This window comes from Salvelinus namaycush, unplaced genomic scaffold (assembly GCF_016432855.1).
Source record: "Salvelinus namaycush isolate Seneca unplaced genomic scaffold, SaNama_1.0 Scaffold1321, whole genome shotgun sequence".
In the NCBI taxonomy this organism is placed as follows: domain Eukaryota; kingdom Metazoa; phylum Chordata; class Actinopteri; order Salmoniformes; family Salmonidae; genus Salvelinus; species Salvelinus namaycush.
The window spans coordinates 9,770-35,957 of record NW_024058033.1 but is presented as its reverse complement, the minus strand read 5'-3'; the positions used below and the strand labels follow the sequence as shown (position 1 = coordinate 35,957).

Sequence of the window (26,188 nt, the reverse complement as noted above, 5' to 3'; positions counted from 1 at the left end):
TAGCAGGCTTAGTTAGTTAGTATAACGGTTATGTTACTGTAGCAGGCTTAGTTATGTTACTGTAGCAGGCTTAGTTAGTCAGTATAACGGTTATGTTACTGTAGCAGGCTTAGTTAGTCAGTATAACGGTTATGTTACTGTAGCAGGCTTAGTTAGTCAGTATAACAGTTATGTTACTGCAGCAGGCTTAGTTATGTTACTGTAGCAGGCTTAGTTAGTCAGTATAACAGTTATGTTACTGTAGCAGGCTTAGTTATGTTACTGTAGCAGGCTTAGTTAGTCAGTATAACGGTTATGTTACTGTAGCAGGCTTAGTTATGTTACTGTAGCAGGCTTAGTTATGTTATTGTAGCAGGCTTAGTTAGTCAGTATAACAGTTATGTTACTGTAGCAGGCTTAGTTATGTTACTGTAGCAGGCTTAGTTAGTCAGTATAACGGTTATGTTACTGTAGCAGGCTTAGTTATGTTATTGTAGCAGGCTTAGTTAGTCAGTATAACAGTTATGTTACTGTAGCAGGCTTAGTTATGTTACTGTAGCAGGCTTAGTTAGTCAGTATAACGGTTATGTTACTGTAGCAGGCTTAGTTAGTCAGTATAACAGTTATGTTACTGTAGCAGGCTTAGTTAGTATAACGGTTATGTTACTGTAGCAGGCTTAGTTATGTTACTGTAGCAGGCTTAGTTATGTTACTGTAGCAGGCTTAGTTAGTCAGTATAACGGTTATGTTACTGTAGCAGGCTTAGTCAGTATAACAGTTATGTTACTGTAGCAGGCTTAGTTATGTTACTGTAGCAGGCTTAGTTAGTTAGTATAACGGTTATGTTACTGTAGCAGGCTTAGTTATGTTACTGTAGCAGGCTTAGTTAGTCAGTATAACGGTTATGTTACTGTAGCAGGCTTAGTTAGTCAGTATAACGGTTATGTTACTGTAGCAGGCTTAGTTAGTCAGTATAACAGTTATGTTACTGCAGCAGGCTTAGTTATGTTACTGTAGCAGGCTTAGTTAGTCAGTATAACAGTTATGTTACTGTAGCAGGCTTAGTTATGTTACTGTAGCAGGCTTAGTTAGTCAGTATAACGGTTATGTTACTGTAGCAGGCTTAGTTATGTTACTGTAGCAGGCTTAGTTATGTTATTGTAGCAGGCTTAGTTAGTCAGTATAACAGTTATGTTACTGTAGCAGGCTTAGTTATGTTACTGTAGCAGGCTTAGTTAGTCAGTATAACGGTTATGTTACTGTAGCAGGCTTAGTTATGTTATTGTAGCAGGCTTAGTTAGTCAGTATAACAGTTATGTTACTGTAGCAGGCTTAGTTATGTTACTGTAGCAGGCTTAGTTAGTCAGTATAACGGTTATGTTACTGTAGCAGGCTTAGTTAGTCAGTATAACAGTTATGTTACTGTAGCAGGCTTAGTTAGTATAACGGTTATGTTACTGTAGCAGGCTTAGTTATGTTACTGTAGCAGGCTTAGTTATGTTACTGTAGCAGGCTTAGTTAGTCAGTATAACGGTTATGTTACTGTAGCAGGCTTAGTCAGTATAACAGTTATGTTACTGTAGCAGGCTTAGTTAGTATAACGGTTATGTTACTGTAGCAGGCTTAGTTATGTTACTGTAGCAGGCTTAGTTAGTCAGTATAACAGTTATGTTACTGTAGCAGGCTTAGTTAGTATAACGGTTATGTTACTGTAGCAGGCTTAGTTATGTTACTGTAGCAGGCTTAGTTATGTTACTGTAGCAGGCTTAGTTAGTATAACGGTTATGTTACTGCAGCAGGCTTAGTTATGTTACTGTAGCAGGCTTAGTCAGTATAACAGTTATGTTACTGTAGCAGGCTTAGTTATGTTACTGTAGCAGGCTTAGTCAGTATAACAGTTATGTTACTGTAGCAGGCTTAGTTAGTATAACGGTTATGTTACTGTAGCAGGCTTAGTTATGTTATTGTAGCAGGCTTAGTTAGTATAACGGTTATGTTACTGTAGCAGGCTTAGTTAGTATAACGGTTATGTTACTGTAGCAGGCTTAGTTATGTTACTGTAGCAGGCTTAGTTATGTTACTGTAGCAGGCTTAGTTAGTATAACGGTTATGTTACTGTAGCAGGCTTAGTTATGTTACTGTAGCAGGCTTAGTTATGTTACTGTAGCAGGCTTAGTTAGTCAGTATAACAGTTATGTTACTGTAGCAGGCTTAGTTATGTTACTGTAGCAGGCTTAGTTAGTATAACGGTTATGTTACTGTAGCAGGCTTAGTTATGTTACTGTAGCAGGCTTAGTTATGTTATTGTAGCAGGCTTAGTTAGTCAGTATAACAGTTATGTTACTGTAGCAGGCTTAGTTATGTTACTGTAGCAGGCTTAGTTAGTCAGTATAACGGTTATGTTACTGTAGCAGGCTTAGTTAGTCAGTATAACAGTTATGTTACTGTAGCAGGCTTAGTTAGTATAACGGTTATGTTACTGTAGCAGGCTTAGTTATGTTACTGTAGCAGGCTTAGTTATGTTACTGTAGCAGGCTTAGTTAGTCAGTATAACGGTTATGTTACTGTAGCAGGCTTAGTCAGTATAACAGTTATGTTACTGTAGCAGGCTTAGTTAGTATAACGGTTATGTTACTGTAGCAGGCTTAGTTATGTTACTGTAGCAGGCTTAGTTAGTCAGTATAACAGTTATGTTACTGTAGCAGGCTTAGTTAGTATAACGGTTATGTTACTGTAGCAGGCTTAGTTATGTTACTGTAGCAGGCTTAGTTATGTTACTGTAGCAGGCTTAGTTAGTATAACGGTTATGTTACTGCAGCAGGCTTAGTTATGTTACTGTAGCAGGCTTAGTCAGTATAACAGTTATGTTACTGTAGCAGGCTTAGTTAGTATAACGGTTATGTTACTGTAGCAGGCTTAGTTATGTTATTGTAGCAGGCTTAGTTAGTATAACGGTTATGTTACTGTAGCAGGCTTAGTTAGTATAACGGTTATGTTACTGTAGCAGGCTTAGTTATGTTACTGTAGCAGGCTTAGTTATGTTACTGTAGCAGGCTTAGTTAGTATAACGGTTATGTTACTGTAGCAGGCTTAGTTATGTTACTGTAGCAGGCTTAGTTATGTTACTGTAGCAGGCTTAGTTAGTCAGTATAACAGTTATGTTACTGTAGCAGGCTTAGTTATGTTACTGTAGCAGGCTTAGTTAGTATAACGGTTATGTTACTGTAGCAGGCTTAGTTATGTTACTGTAGCAGGCTTAGTTAGTCAGTATAACGGTTATGTTACTGTAGCAGGCTTAGTTATGTTACTGTAGCAGGCTTAGTTATGTTACTGTAGCAGGCTTAGTTAGTCAGTATAACAGTTATGTTACTGTAGCAGGCTTAGTTATGTTACTGTAGCAGGCTTAGTTAGTATAACGGTTATGTTACTGTAGCAGGCTTAGTTATGTTACTGTAGCAGGCTTAGTTAGTCAGTATAACGGTTATGTTACTGTAGCAGGCTTAGTTATGTTACTGTAGCAGGCTTAGTTAGTCAGTATAACGGTTATGTTACTGTAGCAGGCTTAGTTATGTTACTGTAGCAGGCTTAGTTAGTCAGTATAACGGTTATGTTACTGTAGCAGGCTTAGCTAGTCAGTATAACGGTTATGTTACTGTAGCAGGCTTAGTTATGTTATTGTAGCAGGCTTAGTTAGTCAGTATAACAGTTATGTTACTGTAGCAGGCTTAGTTATGTTACTGTAGCAGGCTTAGTTAGTCAGTATAACGGTTATGTTACTGTAGCAGGCTTAGTTAGTCAGTATAACGGTTATGTTACTGTAGCAGGCTTAGTTAGTCAGTATAACAGTTATGTTACTGCAGCAGGCTTAGTTATGTTACTGTAGCAGGCTTAGTTAGTCAGTATAACGGTTATGTTACTGTAGCAGGCTTAGTTAGTCAGTATAACAGTTATGTTACTGTAGCAGGCTTAGTTATGTTACTGTAGCAGGCTTAGTTATGTTACTGTAGCAGGCTTAGTTAGTATAACGGTTATGTTACTGTAGCAGGCTTAGTTATGTTACTGTAGCAGGCTTAGTTAGTTAGTATAACAGTTATGTTACTGTAGCAGGCTTAGTCAGTATAACGGTTATGTTACTGTAGCAGGCTTAGTTAGTTAGTATAACGGTTATGTTACTGTAGCAGGCTTAGTTATGTTACTGTAGCAGGCTTAGTTAGTCAGTATAACGGTTATGTTACTGTAGCAGGCTTAGTTAGTATAACGGTTATGTTACTGCAGCAGGCTTAGTTATGTTACTGTAGCAGGCTTAGTTATGTTACTGTAGCAGGCTTAGTTATGTTACTGTAGCAGGCTTAGTTAGTCAGTATAACGGTTATGTTACTGTAGCAGGCTTAGTTAGTCAGTATAACGGTTATGTTACTGTAGCAGGCTTAGTTAGTCAGTATAACGGTTATGTTACTGTAGCAGGCTTAGTTATGTTACTGTAGCAGGCTTAGTTAGTCAGTATAACGGTTATGTTACTGTAGCAGGCTTAGTTAGTGTAACGGTTATGTTACTGTAGCAGGCTTAGTTAGTATAACGGTTATGTTACTGTAGCAGGGTTGGTTAGTTAGTATAACGGTTATGTTACTGTAACAGGGTTGGTTAGTTAGTGTAACGTTATATTACTGTAGCAGGGTTAGTTAATTAGTTAGTGTAACGGTCATAGTACTGTAGCAGGCTTACACAGAACCCAAACCAGCTGCGCGCTTGCGCCATCGTGCATACATTTATTTTGTCCCCCCACACCAAACGCGATCACGACACGCAGGTTAAAATATCAAAACAAACTCTGAACCAATTACATTAATTTGGGGACAGGTTGAAAAGCATTAAACATGTATGGCAATTTAGCTAGCTAGCTTGCACTTGCTAGCTAATTTGTCTTATTTAGCTAGCTTGCTGTTGCTAGCTAATTAACATTAGGTTGTTATTTTACCTGAAATGCCCAAGGTCCTCTACTCCAAACAATTAATCCACACATAAAACGGTCAACCGAATCGTTTCTAGTCATCTCTCCTCCTTCCAGGCTTTTTCTTCTCTTGACTTTATATTGAGATTGGCAACTTTCATAAATTAAGTGCATTACCGCCACTGACCTCGTTCGTCTTCAGTCACCCACGTGGGTATAACCAATGAGGAAATGGCACATGGGTGGGTACCTGCTTCTACAAACCAATGAGGAGATGGGAGAGGCAGGACTTGCAGCGCGATCTGCGTCAGACATAGAACCGATTTCTATTTTAGCCCTTGGCAACGCAGATGCTCGTTGGCGCAATAATTGAATAACATGGATTTCAAAATTTATTTTGCAGCGCACGCTAGCGGTGTGGTCAGCCTATTAGGTAATTAGTGTAACAGTCATAGTACTGTAGCAGGGTTAGTTCGTGTACCAGTCGTCGTACTGTAGCAGGGTTAGTTAGTTAGCGTGACGGTCGTCGTACTCTAGCAGGCTTAGTTAGTTAGCGTGACGGTCGTCGTACTCTAGCAGGCTTAGTTAGTTAGCGTGACGGTCGTCGTACTCTAGCAGGCTTAGTTAGTTAGTGTAACGGTCGTCGTACTCTAGCAGGCTTAGTTAGTTAGCGTGACGGTCGTCGTACTCTAGCAGGCTTAGTTAGTTAGCGTGACGGTCGTCGTACTCTAGCAGGCTTAGTTAGTTAGTGTGACGGTCGTCGTACTCTAGCAGGCTTAGTTAGTTAGTGTGACGGTCGTCGTACTCTAGCAGGCTTAGTTAGTTAGCGTGACGGTCGTCGTACTCTAGCAGGCTTAGTTAGTTAGTGTGACGGTCGTCGTACTCTAGCAGGCTTAGTTAGTTAGTGTGACGGTCGTCGTACTCTAGCAGGCTTAGTTAGTTAGCGTGATGGTCGTCGTACTCTAGCAGGCTTAGTTAGTTAGAGTGATGGTCGTCGTACTCTAGCAGGCTTAGTTAGTTAGCGTGACGGTCGTCGTACTCTAGCAGGCTTAGTTAGTTAGCGTGACGGTCGTCGCACTCTAGCAGGCTTAGTTAGTTAGCGTGACGGTCGTCGTACTCTAGCAGGCTTAGTTAGTTAGCGTGACGGTCGTCGTACTCTAGCAGGCTTAGTTAGTTAGTGTGACGGTCGTCGTACTCTAGCAGGCTTAGTTAGCGTGACGGTCGTCGTACTCTAGCAGGCTTAGTTAGTTAGTGTGACGGTCGTCGTACTCTAGCAGGCTTAGTTAGTTAGTGTGACGGTCGTCGTACTCTAGCAGGCTTAGTTAGTTAGCGTGACGGTCGTCGTACTCTAGCAGGCTTAGTTAGTTAGCGTGACGGTCGTCGTACTCTAGCAGGCTTAGTTAGTTAGCGTGACGGTCGTCGTACTCTAGCAGGCTTAGTTAGTTAGCGTGACGGTCGTCGTACTCTAGCAGGCTTAGTTAGTTAGTGTGACGGTCGTCGTACTCTAGCAGGCTTAGTTAGTTAGCGTGACGGTCGTCGTACTCTAGCAGGCTTAGTTAGTTAGCGTGACGGTCGTCGTACTCTAGCAGGCTTAGTTAGTTAGCGTGACGGTCGTCGTACTCTAGCAGGCTTAGTTAGTTAGCGTGACGGTCGTCGTACTCTAGCAGGCTTAGTTAGTTAGCGTGACGGTCGTCGTACTCTAGCAGGCTTAGTTAGTTAGCGTGACGGTCGTCGTACTCTAGCAGGGTTAGTTAGTTAGCGTGACGGTCGTCGTACTCTAGCAGGCTTAGTTAGTTAGCGTGACGGTCGTCGTACTCTAGCAGGCTTAGTTAGTTAGCGTGACGGTCGTCGTACTCTAGCAGGCTTAGTTAGTTAGCGTGACGGTCGTCGTACTCTAGCAGGCTTAGTTAGTTAGCGTGACGGTCGTCGTACTCTAGCAGGCTTAGTTAGTTAGCGTGATGGTCGTCGTACTCTAGCAGGCTTAGTTAGTTAGTGTGACGGTCGTCGTACTCTAGCAGGCTTAGTTAGTTAGCGTGACGGTCGTCGTACTCTAGCAGGGTTAGTTAGTTAGCGTGACGGTCGTCGTACTCTAGCAGGCTTAGTTAGTTAGCGTGACGGTCGTCGTACTCTAGCAGGCTTAGTTAGTTAGCGTGACGGTCGTCGTACTCTAGCAGGCTTAGTTAGTTAGCGTGACGGTCGTCGTACTCTAGCAGGCTTAGTTAGTTAGCGTGATGGTCGTCGTACTCTAGCAGGCTTAGTTAGTTAGCGTGACGGTCGTCGTACTGTAGCAGGCTTAGTTAGTTAGCGTGACGGTCGTCGTACTCTAGCAGGCTTAGTTAGTTAGCGTGATGGTCGTCGTACTCTAGCAGGCTTAGTTAGTTAGCGTGACGGTCGTCGTACTCTAGCAGGCTTAGTTAGTTAGCGTGACGGTCGTCGTACTCTAGCAGGCTTAGTTATTTAGCGTGACGGTCGTCGTACTCTAGCAGGCTTAGTTAGTTAGCGTGACGGTCGTCGTACTCTAGCAGGCTTAGTTAGTTAGCGTGACGGTCGTCGTACTCTAGCAGGCTTAGTTAGTTAGCGTGACGGTCGTCGTACTCTAGCAGGCTTAGTTAGTTAGCGTGACGGTCGTCGTACTCTAGCAGGCTTAGTTAGTTAGTGTGACGGTCGTCGTACTCTAGCAGGCTTAGTTAGTTAGTGTGATGGTCGTCGTACTCTAGCAGGCTTAGTTAGTTAGTGTGATGGTCATCGTACTCTAGCAGGCTTAGTTAGTGTGTGTGGTGTCATGCAATGTAAGAAGATGTATCAGCAGTAAGACTAAGAAGGTTTCTCTCTCTGATCTCTCTTCAGTACCTGAGGATCTCTCGCTGGAAGAGAGGGATGAGCTGTCAAACATCCGGCGGAGGAAGAGAGAGCTGCTGGATGATATTGAGGTGGGTAGCCTTGAAGTTGCTGTGGCTCGGCTTAGTAGCTGGCAAAGCTTTGAGGAAAAGTGTTTTTCTGATATGCTCGTGTAGCTTGTATCATTTTCTCAGAATGTCTAATCCCTGTCTAGGTCTCTGTTCATTAGGTTGAATAATTTTCTCTGAATGAGCTTATTCCAAGATACCAATTATATTTCCTTTTCTTCCCCTCTCAGCGCTTGAAGTTTGAGATAGCTGAAGTCATGACTGAGATCGAGCAACTAACGTGTGTAGGAGAGAGGTGGGTGAACAGCCCATGGTCTCATTCACTGGTGCTTGCATTTGATTTTCACTGTTCTAACGAGAAGACTGAACAAGTATGTGTTGTGCAGTGATTTCAATCAGTCTTAGCTGGTGTACCATATCTAATGTCCTTACCCAAAATGTGACTGAACTATTTTATAATCTCATCTATCAGCCTGCTCAGTTTCCTATCATTAGTTGATTCAATCTGGCTCAATGTATACAGCACTAATGGGTCTGTCTGAACAGCTTAAGGTTGAAAAGGTACCTTTTTACATGTAATGTTGATGTTTTTTTAAGTTGGTTGGTTGTATAGAAGGTTATTCATGGTTTTTCTTCCATGTCATGTCTCACAGCAAAATTACACAGAGGAACAAACAGATTGCCATGGGGAGGAAGAAATTCAACATGGATCCTAAGAAGGTATTTTCAGGTTGAAATGTTTATGATCAGAGCCTCAGGATTCAGGGATGGCCACATCTTCAGTCTTTTATTTCAGCTCTGGGATAGCTTTTGGCGGGGTTGTGTTCAGTAATGTACCCCTGTGATATTAAAAGCTATGTTTATGTTTGTACGTATGGCCCAGGCTTCTTTGATGGCCTCTTTTATTTCAGTCCTGGAATGGCTTTTCTGGGTGTTGTCTAGTAATGGACCCCTGTCATATACTGCTGCTCTGATAGAATCATTCACCAATGATTGAGATAAACAGTCCACTGTGTCCTCCATCTTGTGTTCCAGGGGATCCAGTTTCTCCTGGAAAACGACCTTCTGCAGCACACCCCAGAAGATATCTCTCAGTTCCTCTACAAGGGTGAGGGCCTGAACAAGACTGTCATCGGAGATTACTTAGGGGAGCGGTAAGCCATCCCATCTACAGTGGCTTGTGCAAGTATTCACCCCCTAGGCAGTTTTCCTATTTTGTTGCCTTACAACCTGGAATTAAAATAGATTTTTGGGGGGTTTGTATCATTGGATTTACACAACATGCCACACAATATTTTTTTATTGTGAAACAAACAAGAAATAACACAAAAGAACTGAACTTGAGTGTGCATAACTATTCACCCCCCTAAAGTCAATACTTTGTAGAGCCACCTTATGCAGCAATTACAGCTGCAAGTCTTTTGGGGTATGTCTCTATAAGCTTGACACATCTAGCCACTGGGATTTTTGCCATTCTTCAAGGCAAAACTGCTCCAGCTCCTTCAAGTTGGATGGGTTCCGCTGGTGTACAGCAATCTTTAAGTCATACCACAGATTCTCAATTGCATTGAGGTCTGGGTTTTGACTAGGCCATTCCAAGACATTTAAATGTTTCCCCTTAAACCACTCGAGCCTCTCTGATTAATGCCCTCCTTGCCTGGTCCGTGAGTTTTGGTGGGCGGCCCTCTCTTGGCAGGTTTGTTGTGGTGCCATATTCTTTCCATTTTTGAATAATGAATTTAATGGTGCTCTGTGGGATGTCCAAAGTTTCGGAATTTTTTTTTATAACCCAACCCTGATCTGTACTTCTTCACAACTTTGTCCCTGACCTGTTTGGAGATTTCCTTGGTCTTCATAGTGCCCCTTGCTTAGTGGTGTGACAGACTCTGGGGCCTTTCAGAACAGGTGTGTGTGTGTATATATACTGAGATCATGTGACACTTAGATTGCACACAGGTGGACTGTTTTGAACTAATTATGTGACTTCTGAAGGTAATTGGTTGCACCAGATCTTGTTAAGGGACATCAAAGCAAAGGGGGTGAATACATATGCACGCACCACTTTTCAGTTTTTATTTTTATTTTTTAAACAAATCACTTCACCAATTTGAACTATTTTGTGTATGTCCATTACATGAAATTCAAATAAATCTATTTAAATTACAGGTTGTAATGCAACAAAATAGGAAAAACGCCATGCCGGTGAATACTTTTGCAAGGCACTGTATCTGCCTAGTAGAGATACTGTTTTCTCTCCCTGTCATGCTTATAAAGCCGTGCTGCAGATTTATGTCCACCTCTTTATTAGTCCATTCGTTCCCTAATTCTGAGGCCATCTCCGCGGGTTATTATGGTCTGGATTTATTGATGAAAGTGGCCACCTGGTTCCCTCAGAATACAAATCACCTTGGCAACGATTTGTCGTGGGTGTCTCGCCACCCCACTGTGAACACCTGACTAGCCATAAAAAAATACTTAATTTCGCCATTTAACTCAGCGCAGAAACACACTCTCAGGTAAGAGGTCGGGGGCTGGCTTGGGACTAGAGATACAGCAGTTTATATGACTTAAAGACAACACTGCTGGCAGTTTCAGATGACTCACTACACGACCAAAAGTATGTGAACACCTGCTCGTCGAACATCTCATTCCAAAATCATGGGCATTAATATGGAGTTGGTCCCCCCTTTGCTGTAACAACAGCATCCACTCTTCTGGGAAGGCTCTCCACTAGATGTTGGAACATTGCAGCGGGGACTTGTGATTATTCAGCCACAAGCATTAGTGAAGTGAGGCACTGATGTTAGGCGATTAGGCGTGGCTTGCAGTCGACGTTCCAATTCATCCCAAAGGTGTTCGATGGGGTTGAGGTTAGAGCTTTTTGCAGGACAGTGAAGTTCTTCCACACTGATCTCGACAAACCATTTTTGCATGGACCTCGCTTTGTGCACGAGGGCATTGTCATGCTGTAGTGTTAAGGTTTCCCTTCACTGGAACTAAGGGGCCTAGCCTGAAACAACAGGAAAAATAGCCCCAGAACGTTATTCCTCCTCCACCAAACTTTACAGTTGGCATTGTGCATTCGAGCATGTAGCGTTCTCCTTGCATCCGCCAAACCCAGTCTGTTCGTCTGTTGGCCTGCCAGATGGGGATGCGTGTTTCATCACTCCAGCGAACACGCTTCCACTGCTCCAGAGTCCAATGGCTGTGAGCTTTACACCACTCCAGCCGACACTTGGCATGGCGCTTTCATGAAGCTCACAAACAGTTCTTGTGCTGACGTTGCTTCCAGAGGCAGTTTGGAACTCTGTAGTGAGTGCTGCAACTGAGGACAGGCTATTTTTATGCGCTACGCGCTTCAGCACTCGGCTGTCCCATTCTGTGTGCTTGTGTGGCCTACCACTTTGCGGCTGAGCCGTTGTTGCTCCTAGACGTTTCCATTTCACAGCACTTACAGTTGGCTGGGGTAGCTCTAGTAGGGAAGAAATTTGACCAACTGACTTATTGGAAAGGTGGCATGTTGAAAGTCACTGAGCTCTTCAGTGAGGCCATTCTACTGACAACGTTTGTCTATGGAAATTGCATGGCTGTGTGTTCGATTTTATACACCTGTCAGCAACGGGTGTGGCTGAAATAGCCGAATACACTAATTTCAAGGGGTGTCCACATACTCCGTCTGTCTGTCACATTGTAATTACAGATGTGTGAGAGAGATGAGCCCTTATGGAAGGTAACGGATTTTCACGTTTTGCACATGTAAAACCATGTGGTTTTGGAACATTTCACATGTGATCACATAATTTATCACGTGGATTAATGGTGATTCCCTGAACAGTGGATAGGATGTCACCGGAACATCACAAAATAGTCGCAGTATTGTGTGTAGATTGAGGGGGGGGGGGGGGGGGAAACAATTCTAATCCATTTTAGAATAAGGCTGTAATGTAACAATGTGGAAAAAGTCAAGGGGTCTGAATACTTTCCGAATGCACTGTATTTGACACTACCATATGATTACACTGTATGTTTATTTATACAGTAACTATTATTCAACATGTCGTCACCTGGGATTTGAACCCACAACCTCTTGGTTCACGGCATTCCATTACTTCTGCTATGCCACAATGTCTGTGTTAACTGATTTTCACCTGTATTCCTACACTTTGGACTTCAAAGAAACTCAGCGTTGTTGAAAATACTCTGAAGAAAAAATATATTTATCACAGTGATTCAGGAGTATCATTAAACCAGAATAATATGCCCCACCAACATTAGACAACTGTACAGAAAACCCTCAAATTGATTATATCAATTAAGTCAGAAAAACTGATAACTAAAATAGCAGTCAGATGGCACTCTGTTGCTCAGTGTAGAGATGTACTATAGGTCATGAATGTGTAGGGGACTTCTGAGAATGCTACAGACTTTGTGGCGCAGCAGAAAGATTAGCATACCCCAAATCCCAGGTGGGGTAATATTGAAAGTCATAATTTTAAATGTAATCATAATGTCATTAATTAAAGTTTTTTTTTTTTCACTTCCCTTAACCCCCATACCATTTAATTTATTTCCTTACAAAAAAAAACACATGACAATGCTAATTAAATATAATCACATGTATTAAATTTAGTTTCACATGTGAGGACAATAACATGTTTTCACCTCACATTGAAGAATTGAAGATTCACATGTGAAATTGGATTTTCACACGTGAACATCGGACTCTGTTTTACATGTGAAAAATGTTAATTTTGCATCCCCAGGTTGTCAAATTTATTTCACGAGTTAACGTTTTCACGTGTAGTTTCACGTTATCACATGTTGCTTTTGCATGTTGTCATGTGAAACATGTGAATTTCAAATGGTTTTTCCGTAAGGGAGTGTGCGAGTCTGTCTTGAATGACACAATCAGATGGGGTCTGATCAATGTTTTAGTAATCTTGTCCTGATTTCCACGCTTTTCTTAACTCCTGTTGATACAATACAAGTTTACATTTTTTCAGATTAATGTTTTAAGTGAGATATTGACAAAATTCTGTAGTACATCAATAATAAAACTGTTTTTATTAGTATGATCGGTTCTTTAGAAGAGATTGTTTCTTAGATATTTCTCTCTATTTACTTAACTTTGTTTGGTTGCCTTCTGAAGTTTGAGTGATTTTATATATATATATATATATATATACAGTGGGGAGAACAAGTATTTGATACACTGCCGAGTTTGCAGGTTTTCCTACTTACAAAGCATGTAGAGGTCTGTAATTTTTATCATAGGTACACTTCAACTATGAGATACGTAATCTAAAACAAAAATCCAGAAAATCACATTGTATGATTTTTAAGTAATTAATTAGCATTTTAGTGCATGACATAAGTATTTGATCACCTACCAACCAGTAAGAATTCCGGCTCTCACAGACCTGTTAGTTTTTCTTTAAGAAGCTCTCCTGTTCTCCACTCATTACCTGTATTAACTGCACCTGTTTGAACTCGTTACCTGTATAAAAGACACCTGTACACACACTCAATCAAACAGACTCCAACCTCTCCACAATGGCCAAGACCAGAGAGCTGTGTAAGGACATCAGGGATAAAATTGTAGACCTGCACAAGGCTGGGATGGGCTACAGGACAATAGGCAAGCAGCTTCGTGAGAAGGCAACAACTGTTGGCGCAATTATTAAAAAATGGAAGAAGTTCAAGATGACAGTCAATCACCCTCGGTCTGGGGCTCCATGCAAGATCTCACCTCGTGGGGCATCAATGATCATGAGGAAGGTGAGGGATCAGCCCAGAACTACACGGCAGGACCTGGTCAATGACCTGAAGAGAGCTGGGACCACAGTCTCAAAGAAAACCATTAGTAACACACTACGCCGTCATGGATTAAAATCCTGCAGCGCACACAAGGTCCCCCTGCTCAAGCCAGCGCATGTCCAGGCCCGTCTGAAGTTTGCCAATGACCATCTGGATGATCCAGAGGAGGAATGGGAGAAGGTCATGTGGTCTGATGAGACAAACTCCACTCGCCGTGTTTGGAGGAAGAAGAAGGATGAGTACAACCCCAAGAACACCGTGAAGCATGGAGGTGGAAACATCATTCTTTGGGGATGCTTTTCTGCAAAGGGGACAGGATGACTGCACCGTATTGAGGGGAGGATGGATGGGGCCATGTATCGCGAGATCTTGGCCAACAACCTCCTTCCCTCAGTAAGAGCATTGAAGATGGGTCGTGGCTGGGTCTTCCAGCATGACAATGACCCGAAACACACAGCCAGGGCAACTAAGGAGTGGCTCCGTAAGAAGCATCTCAAGGTCCTGGAGTGGCCTAGCCAGTCTCCAGACCCGAACCCAATAGAAAATCTTTGGAGGGAGCTGAAAGTCCGTATTGGCCAGCGACAGCCCCGAAACCTGAAGGATCTGGAGAAGGTCTGTATGGGGGAGTGGGACAAAATCCCTGCTGCAGTGTGTGCAAACCTGGTCAAGAACTACAGGAAACGTATGATCTCTGTAATTGCAAACAAAGGTTTCTGTACCAAATATTAAGTTCTGCTTTTCTGATGTATCAAATACTTATGTCATGCAATAAAATGCAAATTAATTACTTAAAAATCATACAATGTGATTTTCTGGATTTTTGACCTCTACATGCTTTGTAAGTAGGAAACACTGCCGATTTTGCAGGTTATCAAATACTTCTTCTCCCCACTGTGTGTGTGTGTGTGTGTGTGTGTATATATATATATATATATATATATATATATATATATACTGCTCAAAAAAATAAAGGGAACGCTTAAACAACACAATGTAACTCCAAGTCAATCACACTTCTGTGAAATCAAACTGTCCACTTAGGAAGCAACACTGATTGACAATAAATTTCACATGCTGTTGTGCAAATGGAATAGACAACAGGTGGAAATTATAGGCAATCAGCAACACACCCCTAATAAAGGAGTGGTTCTGCAGGTGGTGACCACCGACCACTTCTCAGTTCCTATGCTTCCTGGCTGATGTTTTGGTCACTTTTGAATGCTGGCGGTGCTTTCACTCTAGTGGTAGCATGAGACGGAGTCTACAACCCACACAAGTGGCTCAGGTAGTGCAGCTCATCCAGGATGGCACATCAATGCGAGCTGTGGCAAGAAGGTTTGCTGTGTCTGTCAGCGTAGTGTCCAGAGCATGGAGGCGCTACCAGGAGACAGGCCAGTACATCAGGAGACGTGGAGGAGGCCGTAGGAGGGCAACAACCCAGCAGCAGGACCGCTACCTCCGCCTTTGTGCAAGGAGGAGCAGGTGGAGCACTGCCAGAGCCCTGCAAAATGACCTCCAGCAGGCCACAAATGTGCATGTGTCTGCTCAAACGGTCAGAAACAGACTCCATGAGGGTGGTATGAGGGCCCGACGTCCACAGGTGGGGGTTGTGCTTACAGCGCCACTGGCGCCCTGTGCTCTTCACATATGAAAGCAGGTTCACACTGAGCACGTGACAGACGTGACAGTCTGGAGACGCCGTGGAGAACGTTCTGCTGCCTGCAACATCCTCCAGCATGACCGATTTGGCGGTGGGTCAGTCATGGTGTGGGGTGGCATTTCTTTATGGGGCCGCACAGCCCTCCATGTGCCTGCCAGAGGTAGCCTGACTGCCATTAGGTACTGAGATGAGATCCTCAGACCCCTTGTGAGACCATATGCTGGTGCGGTTGGCCCTGGGTTCCTCCTAATGCAAGACAATGCTAGACCTCATGTGGCTGGAGTGTGTCAGCAGTTCCTGCAAGAGGAAGGCATTGATGCTATGGACTGGCCCGCCCGTTCCCCAGACCTGAATCCAATTGAGCACATCTGGGACATCATGTCTTGCTCCATCCACCAACGCCACGTTGCACCACAGACTGTCCAGGAGTTGGCGGATGCTTTAGTCCAGGTCTGGGAGGAGATCCCTCAGGAGACCATCCGCCACCTCATCAGGAGCATGCCCAGGCGTTGTAGGGAGGTCATACAGGCACGTGGAGGCCACACACACTACTGAGCCTCATTTTGACTTGTTTTAAGGACATTACATCAAAGTTGGATCAGCCTGTAGTGGGGTTTTCCACTTTAATTTTGAGTGTGACTCCAAATCCAGACCTCCATGGGTTGATAAATTTGATTTCCATTGATCATTTTTGTGTGATTTTGTTGTCAACACAATCAACTATGTAAAGAAAAAAGTATTTAATAAGAATATTTCATTCATTCAGATCTAGGATGTGTTATTTTAGTGTTCCCTTTATTTTTATGAGCAGTGTATATATATATATATATACAAACACAAAGAGTGTTCAAGCTCGAACATTCAAATGGATGTTACATAAACAACATCAGAGGGCCACATAGCTTTAAAGGTGATGTTGACTTTCTCTCAAACTCCCCTTTGGCACTGCAACAAGTATCTCTCACAGAAGGCTCCTGTGTCTGGATTCTGTGTCTTGTTTTTCATCAATCAAATGCACCCTGGACCATGCCAGCTCCTCGAGGTATTGGGATCCATTTCAGTAGGCCAGCTCCTCGAGGTATTGGGATCCATTTCAGTAGGCCAGCTCCTCGAGGTATTGGGATCCATTTCAGTAGGCCAGCTCTTCGAGGTATCGGGATCCATTTCAGTAGGCCAGCTCCTCGAGGTATTGGGATCCATTTCAGTAGGCCAGCTCTTCGAGGTATCGGGATCCATTTCAGTAGGCCAGCTCCTCGAGGTATTGGGATCCATTTCAGTAGGCCAGCTCCTCGAGGTATTGGGATCCATTTCAGTAGGCCAGCTCCTCGAGGTATTGGGATCCATTTCAGTAGGCCAGCTCCTCGAGGTATCGGGATCCATTTCAGTAGGCCAGCACCTCGAGGTATCGGGATCCATTTCAGTAGGCCAGCTATTAGATTGCTTCCAGACTCCTGCAGCGCTGCTTTGTATGTCAATGAAGGCAGACATATGTCTGGGTCAATGAAGGCAGACATATGTCTGGGTCAATGAAGGCAGACATATGTCTGGGTCAATGAAGGCAGACATATGTCTGGGTCAATGAAGGCAGACATATGTCTGGGTCAATGAAGGCAGACATATGTCTGGGTCAATGAAGGCAGACATATGTCTGGGTCAATGAAGGCAGACATATGTCTGGGTCAATGAAGGCAGACATATGTCTGGGTCAATGAAGGCAGACATATGTCTGGAATTCAAAGGAAAAAGCATCTGCTTGGACAAAAGAACATTCACAGTGGAAATATTGTTTTCCCCTTCTGGGCTCAACCTGTGTGTGCAACTATTCCATCTCTTCTCCAGGACACGTTTTATATTCCCTTGATAATATTCCCATTCCTTGCTCTGGAAAAATGCCTTGAGGATAAAGCATTTCCTGATGGGATTACATGTCCTTGTGTCCCCAGAGATGAGTTTAACCTCGATGTACTACAGGCGTTCGTAGAGCTTCATGAGTTTGCTGACCTCAACCTCGTCCAGGCCTTAAGGTGAGCTATGTGTTTCTCTCATCTAACAGGGAACAAACTGAACAAAACTGGCTTTATAAGGAACTGATGGAGACGTTTATACTTCTATATGGTACACACACAATACTGATATTGAAAATTGTGTTCAATGAGGTGCTAAGTGTCAATGTTTCTGCTCTGTCTGTTGCAGGCAGTTCCTGTGGAGTTTTCGTCTACCTGGTGAGGCTCAGAAAATTGACCGGATGATGGAGGCGTTTGCCTCGCGGTACTGCGGCTGTAACCCTGGGGTGTTCCAGTCAACAGGTCTGATCCTCAGCATTCAACACTGTCTACCTCCCAAATGGTACTTTTGACCAGGGCCCATAGTCGTATACTATATAGGAAATAGGGTGCCATTTTGGACTTACAGATAGTGAATGTCTGTTTTACATTAGTTCATATGTGTTTTAATGTAGCAGAGTTTTGACTGCTGTGGGTCAGTCACCCTCAGCCTTGTTATTCAAATTAGCCCTGGTCAAATGTAGTGCACTGTATAGGGTGCCATTTGGGACTTACAGATGGTGAATGTCCGCTCACTGTTTTAGGTTAGTTCATATGTGTTTTAGTGTAGCAGCGTTTTGAACACCGTGGGTCTATGACACCCTCAGCCTTGTTATTCAATTATCACTAATGAATACTTCCTGATATTGATTGGAGACAATTGCCATCTGTCCTGGGTCAAAAGTTCACATGTGGACTGAACAACAAGTATTTAGCCACTAGAACATCCGTCCAGGCTGCCATGTAAGCAAAAAGATGTATGAAATACACCAGCATTGGATGAGACTACTGTAGCGCTGTTAGAGAGGGGGAAAGACTTTTGTTGTGGCGTCAGGCAGGTATTTACACTGCTGATATGAAAGGAGTAGGAGAGTACTGCTACCAAACACACATCAGCAGAAGAGACTGCCTAGAGTGTAGTCTGTTGGCCAGTGGAGAGGAAGGATAAGACACACCATATAACCACTAGTCACAGCACGGGTAACCCAACCAATAATAATGATTAGAGCAATTAGAGGCAACAGATATTAAAGAACCCAGTCATCAACATTATAAGATTTGCAATATCCGTATTCATTTCCAGAGGGGGGGAGTGTGTGTGAGTGTTGAATAGCGGGAACCTGGTTACTGAGATTTACTGCCCAAAACCACTACCTTTTCCCGGGATAAGTAACTGCGAGAAACCAGTAACTGATTTATATGAACAGTGTGGTGTGAAATAGAACCGTTCAATTATAGCCTATGCAATGTCTAAATCTGACTTCTCTACAGCCTCTACGACAGACGGCCCATCTCAGTATAGAGCGCAGTTCACCATGCATGTAGACCTATCATCTCATCATGGTCACTTTTTTTCTTGTGACATGAAGGCCTACATTTGTTGCAGCATAGCCTATGCTACAGTAATATAAAGACCCAATGTCCGTCTAATTTACCCATCTCCATCTGGATTTTTTATTGGCGCTGCAGAGTTTTTAAAACATCCTATCACTTGAATATCGTTGCTTTAAAGCGGTGCATGTGTGAGCAGTCTCTCTCTCACCATCAACTCTAGATTTCCTAGCCTCAGGTAATACATTCACTGCAGTATTAGCCTTATTACAGTGCGTTGCAAAAGTATTCATCCCCCTTGGGTATTTGTCCTATTTTGTTGCATTACAACCTGTAAGTTAAGTGGATTTTTATTTGGATTTCATGTAATGGACACACACCAAATAATCAATTGGTGAAGTGAAATTGAAAAATTACTTGTTTATTAAAAAATAAATAATTTAAAACTGAAAACTGGTGTGTGCATATGTATTCACCCCCTTTGCTATGAAGCCCCTAAATAAGATCTATTACCTTCAGGTGTCACATAGTTAGTTAGATTGCACACAGGTGGACTTTATTTAAGTGTCACATGATCTCAGTGTGTATGTATATATATACACACATATCTGTTCTGAAAGGCCCCAGAGTCTGCAACACCACTAAGCAAGGGGCACCACCATGAAGACCAAGGAGCTCTCCAAACAGGTCAGGGACAAAGTTGTGGAGAAGTACAGATCAGGGTTGGGTTATAAAAAGAAAATATCAGAAACTTTGAACATCCCACGGAGCACCATTAAATACATTATTAAAAAAATGGAAATAATATGGCACCACAACAAACCTGCCAAGAGGGGGCCGCCCACCAAAACTCATGAACCAGGCAAGGAGGGCATTAATCAGAGAGGCAACAAAGAGACCAAAGATGACCCTGAAGGAGCTGCAAAGCTCCACAGCGGAGATTGGAGTATCTGTCCATAGAACCACTTTAAGCCGTACATTCCACAGACCTGGGCTTTACGGAAGAGTGGCCACAAAAAAAAGCCATTGCTTAAAGAAAAAAATAAGCAAACACGTTTGATGTTTGCCAAAAGGCATGTGGGAGACTCCCCCCAAACATATGGAATTAGGTACTCTGGTCAGATGAGACTATAATTGAGCTTTTTGGCCATCAAGGAAAACGCTATGTCTGGCGTGAACCCAACACCTCATCACCCCGAGAACATCAACCCCACAGTGAAGCATGGTGGCGGCAGCATCATGCTGTGGGAATGTTTTTCATCGGATGGATGGCGCTAAATACAGGGACATTCTTGAGGGAAACCTGTTTGTCTTCCAGAGATTTGAGACTGGGATGGAGGTTCACCTTCCAGCAGGACAATGACCCTAAGCATACTGCTGAAGCAACACTCGAGTGGTTTAAGGGGAAACATTTAAATTTCTTGGAATGGCCTAGTCAAAGCCCAGACCGCAATCCAATTAAGAATCTGTGGTATGACTTAAAGATTGGTATACACCAGCGGAACCCATCCAACTTGAAGGAGCTGGAGCAGTTTTGCCTTGAAGAATGGGCAAAAATCCCAGTGGCTAGATGTGTCAAGCATATAGAGACATACCCCATGAGACTTGCAGCTGTTATTGCTGCAAAAGGTGGCTCTACAAAGTATTGACTTTGGGGGGGTGAATAGTTATGCACGCTCAAGTTTTCAGTTTGTGTGTTATTTGTTGTTTGTTTCACAATAAATATTTTGCATCTTCAAAGTGGTAGGCATGTTATGTAAATCAAATGATACAAACCCCCCAAAAAATATATTTTATTTCCAGGTTGTAAGGCAACAAAATAGGAAAAATGCCAAGGGGGTGAATACTTTCGCAAGCCACTGTATGCATAACACATCATTAATTAGCTAAATATAAGTTTCTAACCTCTGTCTCTTGCGCAATACACAAGCACCTGTGCTCCGCTGGCCGCTCTTTTGACTAGAATAGCTTGCTGGACATTCTATTTTTTTGCATTTCTTTTACCAATAGACTTGGAAGAGGGACGCAAGCTCTTTTTTTCTGATTGTTAAATGCAGCAGCCAATAACTCACGGGTCATCAAAAAGGAGGACTATGGCACTCTTCATATAATTAATGAAAAAAACTTTATTTGTATGGCATGTTCAATGTAAACAAAGATGAATAACTCTGACATGTTTTGTCTGCATGATCTTCGTCAGGGAGAACTCGCAGGTAGTTTGAAAGAGGATGGTGGTAGGTTTACAGCATTTATTTATTCAGACCAGAACCATTCAATCTTTGAAGAGAAGTTGAAGTCTATTGCATCTAATTCTATTCCTATATTATTCAAGGATGACATTTAGAATGAGGAAGTTAAGGACAACGAAACATTTCATTTAACTGTTGGAAGGAATGAAGCAACAATAGAAAGATAGGCTAATAACATTAGGAGAAATATTATGAAGTGTGTGTGTCAGAAATATATATATATATATATATATATATATATATATATATATATATATATATATATATATATATATATATATATATATATACACACACACACACACAAAGTTGAAGTTGGAAGTTTACATATACTTAGGTTGGAGTCATTAACTTGTTTTTCAACCACTCCACAAATGTCTTGTTAACAAACTATAGTTTTGGCAAGTCGGTTAGGACATCTACTTTGTGCATGACAAGTAATTTTTCCAACAATTGTTTACAGACAGATTATTTCACTTATAATTCACTGGATCACAATTCCAGTGGGTCAGAAGTTTACATACACTAAGTTGACTGTGCCTTTAAACAGCTTGGAAAATTCCAGAAAATGATGTCATGGCTTTAGAAGCTTCTGATGGGCTAATTGACATCATTTGAGTCAATTGGAGGTGTACCTGTGGATGTATTTCAAGGCCTACCTTCAAACGCAGTGCCTCTTTGCTTGACATCATGGGAAAATAAATCAGCCAAGACCTCAGAAAAAATATTGTAGACCTCCACAAGTCTGGTTCATCCTTGGGAGCAATTTCCAAATGCCTGAAGGTACCACGTTCATCTGTACAAACAATAGTACGCAAGTATAAACACCATGGGACCACGCAGCCGTCATACCGCTCAGGAAGGAGACGTGTTCTGTCTCCTAGAGATGAACGTACTTTGGTGCAAAAAGTGCAAGTCAATTCCAGAACAACAGCAAAGGACCTTGTGAAGATGCTGGAGGAAACGGGTACAAAAGTATCTATATCCACAGTAAAACAAGGGAAAAGGGGGAGGCTTGCAAGCTGAAGAACACCATCCCAACCGTGAAGCACAGGGGTGGGATTACCATGTTGTGGGGGTGCTTTGCTGCCGGAGGGACTGGTGCACTTCACAAAATAAATGGCATCATGAGGAAGGAAAATTGTGAATATATTGAAGCAACATCTCAAGACATCAGTCAGGAAGTTAAAGCTTGGTCTCAAATGGGTCTTCCAAATGGACAATGACCCCAAGCATACTTCCAAAGTTGTGGAAAGATGGCTTAAGGACAACAAAGTCAAGGTATTGGAGTGGCCATTACAAGGCCCTGACCATAATCCTATAGAAAATGTGTGGGCAGAACGGAAAAAGCTTGTGTGAGCAAGGAGGCCTAAAAACCTGACTCAGTTACAGCAGCTCTCAGGAGGAATGAGCCAAAATTCACCGAACTTATTGTGGGAAGCTTGTGGAAGGCTACCCGAAACGTTTGACCCAAATTAAACAATTTAAAGGCAATGCTACCAAATACTAATTGAATGTATGTATACTTCTGACCCACTGGGAAATGTGATGAAAGAAATAAAAGCTGAAAGAAATAATTCTCTCTACTATTATTCTGACATTTCACATTCTTAAAATAAAGTGGTGATCCTAACTGACCTAAGACGGAATTCTTACTAGGATTAAATGTCAGGAATTGTGAAAACTGAGTTTAAATGTATTTGGCTAAGGTGTATGTAAACTTCTGACTTCAACTGTGTGTGTGTAATACACACACACACACACACACACACACACACACACACACACACACACACACACTTGAAGTCGGAAGTTTACATACACCTTAGCCAAATGCATTTAAACTCAGTTTTCACAATTCCTGACATTTAATCCTAGTAAAAATTCCGTATATATATACACTGCTCAAAAAAATAAAGGGAACGCTTAAACAACACAATGTAACTCCAAGTCAATCACACTTCTGTGAAATCAAACTGTCCACTTAGGAAGCAACACTGATTGACAATAAATTTCACATGCTGTTGTGCAAATGGAATAGACAAAAGGTGGAAATTATAGGCAATTAGCAAGACACCCCCAATAAAGGAGTGGTTCTGCAGGTGGTGACCACAGACCACTTCTCAGTTCCTATGCTTCCTGGCTGATGTTTTGGTCACTTTTGAATGCTGGCGGTGCTTTCACTCTAGTGGTAGCATGAGACGGAGTCTACAACCCACACAAGTGGCTCAGGTAGTGCAGCTCATCCAGGATGGCACATCAATGCGAGCTGTGGCAAGAAGGTTTGCTGTGTCTGTCAGCGTAGTGTCCAGAGCATGGAGGCGCTACCAGGAGACAGGCCAGTACATCAGGAGACGTGGAGGAGGCCGTAGGAGGGCAACAACCCAGCAGCAGGACCGCTACCTCCGCCTTTGTGCAAGGAGGAGCAGGTGGAGCACTGCCAGAGCCCTGCAAAATGACCTCCAGCAGGCCCCAAATGTGCATGTGTCTGCTCAAACGGTCAGAAACAGACTCCATGAGGGTGGTATGAGGGCCCGACGTCCACAGGTGGGGGTTGTGCTTACAGCCCAACACCGTGCAGGACGTTTGGCATTTGCCAGAGAACACCAAGATTGGCAAATTCGCCACTGGCGCCCTGTGCTCTTCACAGATGAAAGCAGGTTCACACTGAGCACATGTGACAGAGTCTGGAGACGCCGTGGAGAATGTTCTGCTGCCTGCAACATCCTCCAGAATGACCGGTTTGGCGGTGGGTCAGTCATGGTGTGGGGTGGAATTTCTTTAGGGGGCCGCACAGCCCTCCATGTGCTCGCCAGAGGTAGCCTGACTGCCATTAGGTACCGAGATGAGAGCCTCAGACCCCTTGTGAGACCATATGCTGGTGCGGTTGGCCCTGGGTTCCTCCTAATGCAAGACAATGCTAGATCTCATGTGGCTGGAGTGTGTCAGCAGTTCCTGCAAGAGGAAGGCATTGATGCTATGGACTGGCCCGCCCGTTCCCCAGACCTGAATCCAATTGAGCACATCTGGGACATCATGTCTCGCTCCATCCACCAACGCCACGTTGCACCACAGACTGTCCAGGAGTTGGCGGATGCTTTAGTCCAGGTCTGGGAGGAGATTCCTCAGGAGACCATCCGCCACCTCATCAGGAGCATGCCCAGGCGTTGTAGGGAGGTCATACAGGCACGTGGAGGCCACACACACTACTGAGCCTCATTTTGACTTGTTTTAAGGACATTACATCAAAGTTGGATCAGCCTGTAGTGGGGTTTTCCACTTTAATTTTGAGTGTGACTCCAAATCCAGACCTCCATGGGTTGATAAATTTGATTTCCATTGATCATTCTTGTGTGATTTTGTTGTCAACACAATCAACTATGTAAAGAAAAAAGTATTTAATAAGAATATTTCATTCATTCAGATCTAGGATGTGTTATTTTAGTGTTCCCTTTATTTTTTTGAGCAGTGTATATACACATACACACACACACACACACACACACACACACACACACAATCTCAGCAAAAAAAGAAACGTCCCTTTTTCAGGACCCTGTCTTTGAAAGATAATTTGTAAAAATCCAAGTAACTTCACAGATCTTCATTGTAAAGGTTTTAAAACTTCTTCTGGCTGCAAGCCCGAGGCCGGCCACAATATGACAACAGCCACTTCAAGTGCAGGGCGCGAAATTCTAAATATATGTTTTAGAAATATTTAACTTTCACACATTAACAAGTCCAATACAGCAAATGAAAGGTACACATCTTGTGAATCCAGCCAACATGTCCGATTTTTAAAATGTTTTACAGCGAAAACAGCACGTATATTTATGTTAGCTCACCATCAAATACAAAAAAGGACAGACATTTTTCACAGCACAGGTAGCATGCACAAAGCCAACCTAACTAACCAAGAACCAACCAAACTAACCAACAAACAACTTCATCAGATGACAGTCTTATAACATGTTATTCAATAAATCTATGTTTTGTTCGAAAAATGTGCATATTTCAGGTATAAATCATAGTTTACATTGCAGCTACAATCAGAAATTGCACCGAAAGCAGCCATAATAATTAGACACCAACGTCAAATACCTAAATACTCATCATAAAACATTTCTGAAAAATACATAGTGTACAGCAAATGAAAGACAGGCATCTTGTGATTCCAGCCAATATTTCCGATTTATTAAGTGTTTTACAGCGAAAACACAATATAGCGTTATATTAGCTTACCACAATAGCCAGAAACACAAGCCATTCCCCAGTAGCAAAGGTTAGCGATCGTAACAAACCAGCAAAAGATATATAATTTTTGACTAACCTTGATAAGCTTCATCAGATGACAGTCCTATAACATCAGGTTATACATACACTTATGTTTTGTTCGAAAATGTGCATATTTAGAGCTGAAATCAGTGGTTATACATTGTGCTAAAGTAGCATATTTTTCCCACAACGTCCGGATATTTTTCTGACACTTTTTCTGACACACATATTCTGATCAAATAGCTATTCATAAACATAACTAAAAAATACATGTTGTATAGGAAATGATAGATACACTAGTTCTTAATGCAATCGCCGTGTTAGAATTCTAAAAATAACTTCATTACGACATACAGCTTAGGTATAGCGAGAGAGTACCCAAAAGCTAGGCGCAAACGACTAGCACAACATGTTCGACAGATATATGAAATAGCATCATAAAATGGGTCCTACTTTTGCTGATCTTCCATCAGAATGTTGTACAAGGGGTCCTTTGTCCAGAACAATCGTTGTTTGGATTTAGAACGGCCTTTTTCCCTCTCGATTTAGCAAGCACACTTGCCGGAAGAGAACGGAAGAGAACGGAACACGGCAAAACTCCCGAAAAAATTTCAATAATCTGATTAAACTATATTGAAAAAACAAAGCCGGAGATAGTAGTCGCCTATAACGACAGCTTTTCAGAAGGCAATCCCCGGTTCCTTCTCGCGCCTTCCTGAAAACAGGAAATGGGTGACACGTCATTCCAAGAGGATTTATTCCAACTCAGACCAAGATAAACACTCCATTTCTTCTCTCACTGCCTCTTGACATCTAGGGGAAGGTGTATGACGTGCATGTATACTAATACGTATCATGCCCATTTATAGGCAGGACCTAGAACAGAGCATAGTTTTCAGACTTTCCACTTCCTGGTCAGGAAGTTTGTGCCAAATGAGTTCTGTTTTACTCACAGATATAATTCCAACGGTTTTAGAAAC

The 26,188-nt window shown here is 42.5% G+C and overlaps 1 protein-coding gene across 1 annotated transcript in view; it reads left to right on the top strand.

The window, feature by feature from the left end:
- LOC120036383 (cytohesin-3-like) overlaps nucleotides 1-17,656 on the top strand; it is a gene marked incomplete at its 3' end in the record, with an annotated part of 35,828 nt that extends 18,172 nt beyond the window's left edge. The window contains exons 2-7 of the mRNA XM_038982853.1: nucleotides 7,775-7,857; nucleotides 8,064-8,128; nucleotides 8,487-8,553; nucleotides 8,869-8,987; nucleotides 17,254-17,334; nucleotides 17,504-17,656. Coding sequence (XP_038838781.1) covers nucleotides 7,775-7,857; nucleotides 8,064-8,128; nucleotides 8,487-8,553; nucleotides 8,869-8,987; nucleotides 17,254-17,334; nucleotides 17,504-17,656 — 568 coding nt within the window. The remainder of the gene's footprint in view (nucleotides 1-7,774; nucleotides 7,858-8,063; nucleotides 8,129-8,486; nucleotides 8,554-8,868; nucleotides 8,988-17,253; nucleotides 17,335-17,503) is intronic.
- Between the last annotated feature and the right edge of the window lie 8,532 nt (nucleotides 17,657-26,188).